Here is a 12,886-nt window from a genome sequence, read left to right as displayed (position 1 = left end):
CACCATGGGATAGGGTAGCAGGAGACGCAGTGTTGGATTCATGAAGCCAGGTTTCGGTAATAGCGAGTAGAATAAATTAGTTAGCGATAAAGAGGTTGTGGAGAGAGTTTGTTACATACAGAGCAGGCATTCCAAAGGGCACAAGAGAAGGGGTGTCTGGTCTTCGGAAGAAGAGAAATGGGAACTAAATTGTGTGTCTTGTGGCTGCTGCCAGAGGGTGCAGACTAATGGGTGCTGTGAGTATAGTTAAATGATGGAGGCCCAGGGTTTGGGGATATATCTCCAGAGGTTAGGAGAAGCAGAAGGGTGAGAGAGGTAATGTGTGAGTGGGATTTATATGAAGGGATATGCCCCAGAATCCTGGAGATTTTAATAGCATGTGGATTTAGAATTAGCAGGAGTTGGTGAGTGCAGCAATAAGGAGAGGACAGAAGTGAGGGTGATGTATATAAGCTGTGGGGTGGAGAAGAGGGTGAAGGAGAATTGGTTTAAGGATACAGCTGTCACAAGGAGAGGTAGAGAGTGCATGTTACAAGGGGAGTATAGTGCTGAAGGGGTAAACAAGGTCACCTGCATTCTGTTTGGTGTTTTTTGAAGTAATTTCCTGTGTACTTTCATTCTGTGCATTCGCTGAAGTGCTCCCACTTATAGAAATACCCCCACTTTGAGAATGAACCCCAGCAACAAATGTGCCCCCCTTGCAAATGTCTGTGTATCTTAAAACATTGATAAATTAATTTAAAAAGTGCAGTAAATTTCATGTGTCTTTAACCACTTCAATACTGGGCACTTTCACCTTCTTCCTGCCCACGTCAATTTTCAGTGTTGTCACATTTGAATGACAATTACACGGTCATGAAACACTGTACCCATATGACATTTTTATCATTTTTTTCACACAAATAGAGCTATCTTTTGGTGCCATTTAATCACCACTTTTTTTTATTTTGCGCTAAACAATAAAAGACCGGAAAATGCATTTTCCTTTGTCTCTGTTATAAAATATTGCAAATAAATAATCTGTCCTCGTAAATTTACACCAAAATATATTCTTTTTTCACCAAATCAGTGCATATTTTTTAGTCTGTAGGAAAGTTATATAGTCCACAAACTATGTTTGTGGACTATATAAGCAGCATTCTCAGTCTAGGGGGGAGTGTAGTGTTAAATTAGCAGATTTAGACCAGCAAATTTAAGCTATACTCCAGCTCACACTTTATAAAAGCAAACCATTTTATTTTTATTTTGGGATAAAAGTTTTGCATGAATAAATAAAGGCTGATCATCACTGCCAGTGTTAAGTGGTTTGTCCCATTCATGTAAACTGATACATTCTGCTGGAGAGCTTGTGTTTTTCAAAAACAACCAAACTATCTGGCTGGATCAGCAGATGAAAATAAAAAAAAGTAAAACTAAAAATGAAAGCAAATACAGCTATAACATCTAAGAACTGATGAGCTTCTTTATCTCTTTCCCTTATATTTACTTTATTAACCATACTAAAATATAAGGTAATAATATTGAGATAACCATAATAAGATTCATTATGTGACCATGTGAACGAACTGCAAATGGTTTATGCACTTGGTGTTTAGTCTATAACATAGAAGAGTAAAATTGTTTCACTATTTTTTCTTTCTTTTTATACTTTTGTCTGTAAATCTTCTACACTTGGCTTAAGATGTTTTTTATTTACAGCATTGACTGGACAATGTTTCACTTATATTTATGTTAACAGTGATCACATGTATAACCTTTAATAAACTTTTGAATGAAAAAAAAAAAGAACTGATAAGCTGCAATATAATAAATGTTTGCTTTTGGGTTTAATACTGCTGTAAATCTTCTTCTAAAAAGATAGTGAAAAAAGTAGTGTTCAGTATCTTATCAAAAGCTCAAACTAAAAGACAGCATTTCAGAAGAACCTCACACCAACTGTAAAGCATATGGTAGAAATATTAAGGTTTGGGGTTGCTTTGCTACTTTTTACAATCTTGACAGCTTGCATAATCAAATCCGCTATGAATTCTGCATCAGAAGAATGCTTGAGGATAATTTGAGGCCATAGATCCAAAAGTTGAACCAGAAAGGATCTTTCAGCATAATAATGATCCAAATACACTAGCAAATCCACAAAATGGAGTGTCAAAAATCTAATAAGAGGGGGCCATAGCTTTAGTTACTTTTTCCATAATACACCATTATATGTATTGGTACTTTTGTCTAATACAATTTTGAAAGGGAACATTTTCTTGCGTTTATATTGAAGTATATATCACTGTATATTTTTGTTGAATTTGTTAGTATGTGTGCATTTCTGTATATGTATATGTGCATTATGTGCTTTAGTGTGGGAGTATATATGTGTTTAATGTGTGGTAATGTGTATATGTGTTTTGTTTAATGTGTGCATGTTTAGTGTATGTTTGATAGGGCCCTGTCACCGTAGTGGCATGACAACTTACCATCAATGTGATCACTATACATATCACAGGAAACACTTAAGTTATATGTCTCTTGAAGGAAAATGAAATGCTCCGTGTAGAGAGGGTAGAAGGCTCTGGAACTCTAATGGTTAAACTTTATCTCTAGTTAAAATGTTTGTTGTTGTTAAATGATTATAACTCCTGTTTTTTTTTTTTTTGTGTTTTTTTTTTTGCCTATATTCCTTTCTCCTCATGTTACAAAGCCACAACAGAGAGTGAAAGAAAACCGGAGAAATCCTCTCTGACAATCATGACTTTTCATTACAGGACAAAGGAAGAGGGCAAAAAAGCATAGCAATGACACAGACAACAATAAAAACTTGACAACTGCATTAACTTTCCCCACTCTATCCAAAAGTGGCCAGTGGTGCACTTTTAAAAAGTTAAGCAATGTCATTGTAGTAGAAAATTTAGTGGCTAATTTGAAAATCTTTACTATTAAAATGGAACCATAGTTTTGAGGCAACCCGGAGCCCTTTACATAATATGCAAGTATGTACAGCATACAATATGTGTTAATATACTTGTTTACATTTAAAAAAAAATACCACTTTTAAAATCAACAAAAAAGATATTCTGCGTTCATTTTGTTAAATACCAATAAAGAAAACCCTTAATATGTGAAAAATCTCAGTCAAAAAGACAGCTGCACTTACTGAATCTCACATAGCACAACACACCCTTGGTTTTGTTTTGCTATCCCATAAAGTGTATGAACAATACCTTACATAATTCATAAACAAATTAAACACATTAACAAGTGATTTAATAAAATAAAAAATACAAAATGACTATAAAATATATAATATGAATCACTAGTCCTGTAATTCAGCAACATGCCCCCTTTTTTGGATTTTTATAATCAGACCCAACATTTTTTTTAATGCCTTGTACACACGGTCGGACTTTCCAACGACAAAATCCGTTGGATTTTTTCCGATGGATTTTGGCCCAAACTTGTCTATCATACACACAGTCGCACAAAGTTGTCGGAAAATCATATCGTCCTGAAAGCGGTGGCATATAACACGTACGACGGGACTATAAACGGGCCAGTAGCCAATAACTTTCATGTCGTAATTTATTCTTAGCATGTGCGGCACTTTGTCCGTCATAATTGTCTACACACGATCGGAATTTAGATGATCAGATTTTGTTTTCGGAAAATTTTAGATCCAGCTCTCAACTTTGCATATCGGAAATTCTGACGAAAAAGGGCAGATGGAGCCCACACACGATCAGATTTTGCGACAACGCGATTCAATCGCACATTTTCCGTCGGAAAGTCCGTCCGTGTGTACAGGGCATAACAATGGTATCCGAAAGATAAAATAAAAAAAAAATGTAAAACTAGAATAATTTTTAGTTGGAATTTGGCTTTCTAACACACAATAAATTGGGCAGTAACATTTCTAACACAGAAGGCTCAACTTGTGCACCCGTTCTCATGCTTGTGCCTTTCTTATGGAGGCTGCCACTGGATAACTCATAGCCTGTTTGCAAATTCTAGTACTTCAAAGCACCTGCACACCATCATTGCAAGATGCTTATCTGTCTTGGAACTAGTTAAAAAATGGTGGCTTCCAGCAAACGAATGTTAAACTTTATTATCACGTTTATGTATTATTTTTTGGGGACCAAATTCCGTGTGCTTATGAAGGTAACGTGCTGCTTCAAGGCTTGTGTCAGGTACATTTTAGGTTCCTTGGGAAGGAACATACTCTTGTAAAGATTTGTATATAGGACGACCTTTCTGGGCTGTAAAATATGTACCAAAATGTGGAAAGAGAAGCCTATGTATTTTTCTTTGTGAAAAGTAGTTGGCAAAAAAGTGTGTTCTCGTTGTGCTTTGCAGATCATTGTTGACACTGCTACAGCAGTATTTAATCTTTTATTGCATGCAAATTCTAGTTTAATCAAACAAAGGTTGTTGCAATGGCTATATATTTTATTGAATCCTACAGATGTTTATTAATTCTGGTATAGCTAGTAGTAGTTAGTCACATTCAATTGGACTTGTTTTGTAATCTTGAAGATGATTTGCAGCTTATCCAATCCATTTCCTCTGTTCCAATCAGTTTCAGGAAGATAATGCATGTTCATACATTAAAACACCTTAAAGTGGAAGTAAACTCCCCTATCGTTTTCAGCCAAGGAAGCTGCCATCTTTGCCTCTGTTTAATCTTCAACTGCTATGGTGCTGCACATGTGATTCATTATGACACCAGCCATTGGATGGTTTGATAGTTTGGCTGAGAGCACAGCCAATGTGCAGTTAGCATTCCCGGCATGCTTTTTTTTTTTCAACTGTTTGAATCCATGGGTTTACTTCCACTTTAATACAATCACCCTGGAATGTATCAATAGTTGATAGTCCAAGAACATTATGGGGGTTGTGAAAGTTGTGGAAGCACCCTATTCTAGTTACATAAGCCCATTTTTGGTGCACAGATGTTAGTTCCTCCATGTGCTTGGCTACAGATATGAATTGTTATTAAATTGCTGGAATAGAGAAGTTAAACTGGTATTACACGTGAAATACTAATGATTGAGGTGTGGATATAAAAGCAGGGGTATCTTTCTGACACTCCTTGGACCTGAAGAAGGGGCTTGAATAAATGTCAAAAAAACTCTTTAATGTTACGCAACAAGTGCAGTTAAATGTGACTAATACAAGCTATATTATGACCTGGTTAAATTGGACCTTCACAAAACATTATTTCCGGTATATTTATCTACAGAATAATGTATGATGATATTATTAAATGTGTAAATCATGTATATTGATGTTACAGTCAGAAATGTCAGTGTTATAGTTTGTGCTGATATTAATCAAGCTAATTGTATATATAATGAAACATATACTTCCTAAAGCATGATTTTAAATAATAATATGTCTAACTAAAAACTTGCTATTGAGTTGATATGAATAGGATTTTTTTTTCTGGGAGAAAGCAAAATGTCCCTACCAAACACTACCTTTGATGTTTTGACCTCTATGAAATTGCATCAAAATTATTCCTATTTCTTTAGCTTTTTTGTTACATTGTGTTTATGTGCTATATGGTTTTGAAATAACCAAATGTCAGAATTTATTTCTACATATGTAGTTACTGCTTAAATAATACATAAGATGTATCATAACTGTGGCTATTACATTTTTGCATACAACAGTTGGCTTCCTTTGCCTCATGTTGTATATTTTCTATGTGTGTTTCCATCCTATTGTATATATATGGATATATATAAAGAAAAAGCATTTGGCTCTATTTTTATTGTTTTACTTTTTCTTTTTTTTCCTGCCTAGTTTTCTATATTTTTGTATCTTTCTGTTATTTTTTTCTTTTCTGGCTTTGTCTTTCCCCATTTCCCCTCTCCCAAATGCTTTTTCTTTCTTCAATGAAACCAAAACTAAACTACCATATCTCTCTGTGTTTTTTTTTCTTTTCTTTTCTTTTTCAAATTATTATTCTTATTTTTGGCATCTCCCCCTTCTTCCCTGTAGCCCTTTCTATATTTTTCCCTTAACTCTACTCCATATTTCCAAAAAATGGGGTGAGATGCCTGTCACAAATTAAAAAAAAGAGACTTATGTCATAAAACCTGAACTTTTAAATTGTGGCATTTTTAGAAAAAGTTTCTTTTTATATTTTTAATTTCTTTTTTGTGACGTTTCTCTAAACTTGTCGTTTATTCGTTTTTTCTTTCTTTCTTCCTCTGTCCCCTTCCCCCACTACCACTCTGTTCTGATTTTATTCCCATTTCCAAAATCTGAAGTTCCAGCACATCTGACGTTAAGCAACCAAGGTACGGATTTAATCCACATTTTCTTTTTTTTGTTCTTACCCTATCCCTAATTTTTCAACCCTTCATCCTGTCTTTCTCCTCTACCAATTTTCATTATGCCTTATCTGTGTTTCATAACCTCTTTTTGCTCCACACGTGTTTCATGCATCACTGGTTTCAACAAGTTCATTCATTTAGGAAAAATAGACACTTGAAATAACTTTTTTTTTTTTCATCTTTATTACATTTTATTTTCCTTTTTTTCTCTTTTTTCCTTTATACTTTTTTCTCTTTCTATTGCTTTCCTGTCCCTTTTTTTAAATATTTTTTTCGCTTCTCTTTCCCCTTTTCTCTTTTTATTTTCCTTTACCTCCTTCTCTCACACCATTTTTCTCTGTCTCTCTCTTTTTCTCTATTTCTCTTCTATGTAAAAAGGACAGAAATCAATAATACACAAATGTTTCAATGACATCTGAAAGAATTAATGGTTTTCAATAATATATGTAGAAATATTTATATAGAATGATTTGTGTAATTACATGGTACAAAAGGTGATGTGCCGTTACGCATACCAACGTGTGTATGTGTATTATGTATATCTGCACACTAGTTGCGCTAAACGTTTAAATTCCAGTGTGCAGGTAATTGTTGTACTGTAGATTTTGGTAGATTTTACTATTCTAACTTATTTTTATATGAAAATCTGTATTAAAAGAGAAGCATGGAAATCCTTATTTTTTTTTCAAATCATACTTACCTAGGTGGATGCAGCATGTGTCCGATGCTGCATCTGTCCCCCGCTGGCTCTAACACGAGAACTGAGCGCTCAAAGACCGCTGATTGTTTAGTTCTCACAGAGCTCTGTTCTGCCCCCCTGCTCTCACTGAAATGCTGGGCTGTGGAGGGAGCGGGAGCACCCGGATAAGCCTCTAAGGGTGCCGATCCAGGCATGTGGGTGGATCCCAACCATATGGTTGCGATCTTGTCCGAGCCTGGACCGGCTGTATGATGTGAACAGCCGCTGTCTGCTGAAAACCTGTCATAGGAGTGCAAGACGATCTGCCCTGGAAGTAAAGCCAAACAAGCATTGGTTGTACATCTCCTTTATTATCTGAATGTGTTTTTCAGTTTAACCAGAGAGAGATGTGATGCTTTCTCCATGTACATTCTATAATATTCCAAGTAGAAGGATATGACTAGCACACACACTTAAGATAACGCTGTAACTTAAAAGGCTTAAACGTTATAAATTGAAAATAACGACCGACAGTAAGCATGTACAACACACGTGTAATGAGCTGTGGACAGCGTGTCAGCATAAGGTAGCAGCCTGAGAGAGACAGAATAGTAGAAACAATGCCAAAATCAAGACTTCAGTATATTTAAAAGCTGGGAAATGGGAATGTAAAGAATATAAACGATTGAAAAATACTGTCCTTCCATTAATATCACAAAATCACGAACTGTAAAATTATAATATAGTTATTGAGACATCAAATACAAAGAAAATAGAAATGTTATTCTTGTAATCAAAAAGTGAACATAATAAACCTACTGAAGAGCCCAAGGGTTGATAAGATAAGGAATACATACAAATACAACTCTACGATAATTCTTTGCAGTATCAGGATTCAAAGTAATAATCTGTAGATAAAGAGAGAATTTTTAGTTTAAAAAAATTGTTAGATATAATGCAATTAGCCAACAGTAGCATTTAAGAGAAGGTGTAAAACACTCTCATACATATTCAAGTTATTATTATTATACAGGATATATATAGCGCCAACAGTTTATGCAGCACTTTGGAATATAAAAGGGAGATAATACAGTTACAATACAAAAAAATAAAAGAGATTTAAGAGGGCACTGTTCAGAAGAGCTAACAATCTAATCAGGTGGGGCAGCTGGTACAAAAGGTTGTAACTGTGGGGAATGAGCTGATAGAAGTGATAAGAGATTAGTTGGAGGCGTGATAGGCTTCCTTGAAGAAATTTGTTTACAGGAATCACCTGAAGGCAGCCAGAGTAGGAGATAGCCAGACAGATTGAAGTAGAGTTCCAGAGGATGGGAGGGGTTCTAAAGAACTGTAAAGCGCTGCTCATGCATGGGAGCAAGAGACAAGGGAGCTTGAGAGCAGGGGGTCTTGAGAGGAGCAGAAAGGATGGTTTCTGTGATATTTGGAGACAAGATTGGTGATTTAGCTGGGGGCAAAGTTGTGAATGGCTTTGTATGTTATAAAAGAAGAAGCGTCAATATAGAGAAGACAACAGAGTTGGTTTACTGAAGGAGCCAAACTTGTTCACTTTTAAATAGAATTTTCATTTAGCATAGTGAATGAGGTGAAGCTACTGTAGGTGATCATTTATTTTTCAAGAATTTTTTTTAGCTTACACATTATTGGATGATTGAAACCTACACAGATTTATTCACCAATTAAGGACCGAGCCTCTTTCTGAGATTTAGTGTTTACAAGTTAAAAAATTTTTTTTTTTTGCTATAAAATTACTTTACCAAATTACCCCCAAACATATATTTTTTTCTAACACCCTAGAGAACAAAATTTCAGTCATAGTAATACTTTCTGTAACACCGTATTTGCGTAGTGGTCTTACAAGTGCTTTTTTTTTGGAAAAAGTACACTTTTTTAATTCAAAAATAAAACAAAAGTAAAGTTAGCCCAATTTTTTTTATTTGGTGAAAGATAATGTTATGCCGTGTAATTTGGTACCCAACATATCATGCTTAAAAATTGTGCCTGCTTGTGGAATGGCGACAAACTTTTACCGTTAAAAATTTCCATAGGCGATGTTTAAAAAATTGTACAGGTTGCATGTTTTGAGTTAGAGAGGAGCGGCGATACCTCACATGTGTGGTTTGAACACCGTTCTCATATGCAGGCTTTGCTCACGTATGCGTTTGCTTCTGCATCTGAGGATGGGGTGCATTTAAAAATATGTATATTCCTTGTAATAGAAAAAAAGTATCAGAGGACCTCTTAAATATGAGATCTGGGGTCAAAAAGATCTCATATTTACTCTAAAATACAATAAAAAAAGTCAAATGTAATAAAAAAAAAAAAAAGTCTCTTTAAGAGCTATTGGCGAAAGTGACGTTATGACATTGCTTCCGCCCTGCAATGGTATGGAGACTTGGGATGAGCTTCGAGTTCAAGTCGAACTCATGTTCGACTCAAACATTGCCTGTTCGCCTGTTCACTGAACAGCGAACAATTTTTGGTGTTCGCGGCAAATTCGAAAAGCTGCGGAACACCCTGTACAAGTCTATGGGAGAAATCTAAAGTGCTAATTTTAAAGGCTTATATGCAAGTTATTGTCATAAAAAGTGTTTGGGGACCTGGGTCCTGCCCCAGGGGACATGTATCAATGCAAACAAAAGTTTAAAAAACGTCAGTTTTTTCGGGAGCAGTGATTTTAATAATGCTTAAAGTGAGACAATAAAAGTGTAATATTCCTTTAAATTTTGTACCTGGGGTGTGTCTATAGTATGTCTGTAAAGGGGCACATGTTTCCCGTGCTTAGAACTGTCCCTGCACGTGTCATTTCTGCAGAAAAAAAGTCATTTAAAATCACTATAATGAATTGTCAGCTCCCCATAATACAGAAAACAGTCATTGAAAGTCACTGATCAGGCCTGGTATGGATTTTAAGGGGAACTCCACGCCAAATTTTAAAAAAAATTACGTGAAGTTCCCCCTAAAAATCCATACCAGACCCTTTATCCGAGCACGCAACCTGACAGGCCACAGGAAAAGAGTGGGGGACGAGAGAGCGCCCCCCTCCTGAACCATACCAGGCAACATGCCCTCAACATTGGGAGGGTGCTTTGGGGTCCCCCCAAAGCACCTTGTTCCCATGTTGATGAGGACAAGGGCCTCATGCCCACAACCCTGGCCAGTGGTTGTGGGGGTCTGCAGGCAGGGGGCTTATCAGAATCTGCAAGCCCCCTTTAACAAGGGGACCCCCAGATCCCAGCCCCCCCAGTTGAAATGGTAAGGGGGTACAAAAGTACCCCTACCATTTCACAAAGAAAGTGTATAAAATAGTTAGAAAACACACACACCGCTGGGAAAAGGTACTTTAATAAAAATATATTTTTTTTTAAAAAGATTCCAGCGGTGGTAATCCACTCCTACTATCCAGCGATGGATGAAACCTGCCTTACATCAGAGGGGGGCGGGGTCACCTGGGGGCTAGTACTCTGCAATCTGCTTTATCTTTATACACCTGGAGCAGTAGTTCTTTTTCTTGTATATGAAATCCTTACCACGTCAGGTTTCTGGGATCACAGACTGGGAGGAACAAATGTGATTTCCTCTCTCTCTCTCTCTCTCTCTGTAGTGCTGACATTGCTACTGGTCAGAGTGGTCCCAGGCTCCCCAATTGGATGGGAAAGTCCAGGAAAGGTGTCAGGAGTTGGGGGGGACCACATTCTGACACTTGCAGAAGTGATCAAGTGGCTGTTCGGCCACTTGATTCACTTCTGCTTAAAAGCCCATCGCTAGCTGTAAATTTTGATACATGGATGATGGCTGCAGGGAGGGTGTCTAACTACTTCACTCCCAGGATGTCATATAACGTCCACCGGATGAAGTGGTTAAAAATACAGTATATGAATAAGAAAGCTGTAGCTATAGGGCTAAACAAATACAAAGGTAAAGAAAGACAATAAAACCCTGGTAGTAACAGTAAGCATGTAAACCTCAACCCCAAAGTTTTAAAGGAGGGCTGCACACAGGAATTTAAATCGGGTGAAAAATCACTGCATGCGTAAAGATTAAGTAATGAAGTTTTCCAGTGCACCATAATATGCCCCAAAAGTATACGGTGGTAGTAGTTTACCTAGCATAGTTGACACCTGGGTGGAGTTTACTGCTTGGGCAGTATATGGGCAGGCTAGGAAAATAAAGTGGCAGGCAGTATAGTATCAGATAAAGGCAGCATAGTGTCAGGCTTGGGCAGTATAGTGTCAGGTTAAGGCAGTGTAACGTAAGGTTTGGGCAGTAGAATGTCAGGTGAGGACTGTATAGTGTCAGGCTAGAGCAGTATATGGTGACATGGCAGTCAGTCACTTACAGCATAGCTGGTGATCGAAGACCCATGGGGCTGCTATCCCTCCCCATCTTCAACTGCAAGATTATCCATAATGAAGTAGCAACCTGTGGGAGAAATGGAGAAGGCAGCCACATCTCCAACCCTGCTCACCAGCTGGGGCTGCTTGGGGAGTTATTGAAGACCCCCAAGAGACAACCTAACCTACTAAAAGGACATAGGCAGCCCCCCGTTTCCCCCCGCAGGGCCCCATGCAGACCTGATTGTCGGCTTAGCCAGGGAGCAGTGCAAAAATATGCATTTACTAAATAGCGTCAAGAACAGGGAATATGCAGCTATCCTTGCCACTTGGATCTCGGGACACAGCCCAAGACAAAGCAGTGTCTGTCTTGCCAAATCCTCAAGACTGTTGGTAAGTAAGTCATCCTGATACGCATCCAGAGTGTAACTGTAGCACTGTGCAGTGTGGTGCTCTACACGACAAAAAAGCACATCAGTTTCTGCTTTTTCATAACTTGAGATGCATTACAGTCTATTACATTTTAATGGGCTGCCTAACAAAGAATGCTGCCATGTACTTTAATGACAACAAGTGGACGGTGACTGTTCCTTTAAATACTCTATAGATATAGAAGAAACAGGTACAAGAATACAGAATACTTACCTATAAGATTTAATGTCTGATGTTTTTTCAGAATATTTTACCACTGTCAGAAACCATGAAATCAGATCAAGACAGAAGTACAGTTAAATTACACTTGTTTAATAATAAAAGTAAATGGAATAAAAGTAGTCAAAACATAGCCACAGTTCGGTAACCGGAAATGATAGTCAGCCAAGCCAGAAAGTCAGGGATCGCCCCTCAAATCAATGGGGAAGTGGAGCGGAACCAGACATACCTCTTATAGAAGTAATATTCAAGACGGGTGCCTGCACAGAGACTGGAGCAGCAGCCATGGCAAACTGATCAATGCGGTGATCCTGCTCATCCAATCTGGAAAAAATATTACCAACAAGGGGATTGACTGTATCTTCTGAATTCAAGGCATTCGCCTACTGTCAGAAACCATGAAATCAGACTGAGACGGAAGTACAGTTAAATCACACTTGTTTAATAATAAAAGCAAATAAAACAAACATAGTCAAAACATAGCCAAAGTTCTATAACCGGAACTAACAGCCAAGCCAGAAAGTCAGGGATCAGTGTAGTGAAACAGCAAGCAGGATCTGGAGCCAGAAGGGATGTCAGCCAAGTAAGTCTTTAAACAGGAACGAAGGAGATAGTATCTGTAATGTTGACCAAGGGTGAAGGCAGAGGTCCTCTGGGCTGGATGGCTTAAGGAAGCAGGTGTCAGGGCTGGCTTAGCCCTTCCTCCTCTGGGCTGGCTGCTCAGCTGTCAGCTAATTGCCAGCTCTCTTCTCTTTCCACAGTTACCAGCTGTTCCCGATGATGCTCGTCTGACCTGCCTATTTAAAGCCTTCCAGCTCACTCTTTCATTTGCCTTCACGTTGGTCACATCACTAGGAACCATCTCCTGCTGTTTG

General features: G+C 37.7%; 1 protein-coding gene across 30 annotated transcripts in view; it reads left to right on the top strand.

Moving 5' to 3' along the window:
- The window catches only part of LOC143934091 (neurexin-2-like), a 3,463,823-nt gene that overhangs the window by 1,021,188 nt on the left and 2,429,749 nt on the right, over positions 1-12,886 (top strand). For 28 of the 30 annotated variants that reach the window (XM_077457661.1, XM_077457643.1, XM_077457617.1 and 25 more), the window contains one exon: positions 6,264-6,293. The exons of the other annotated variants lie outside the window; for them this stretch is intronic. In XM_077457661.1, coding sequence (XP_077313787.1) covers positions 6,264-6,293 — 30 coding nt within the window. The remainder of the gene's footprint in view (positions 1-6,263; positions 6,294-12,886) is intronic. 30 annotated transcript variants of the gene reach the window in all.

This window comes from Lithobates pipiens, unplaced genomic scaffold (genome assembly GCF_037356315.1).
Source record: "Lithobates pipiens isolate NorthernLeopardFrog02 unplaced genomic scaffold, aLitPip1_a1.2 Scaffold_10, whole genome shotgun sequence".
Taxonomy (NCBI): domain Eukaryota; kingdom Metazoa; phylum Chordata; class Amphibia; order Anura; family Ranidae; genus Lithobates; species Lithobates pipiens.
Note: the sequence above shows the minus strand (reverse complement) of the source record. Positions and strands in the feature narration are given on the sequence as shown.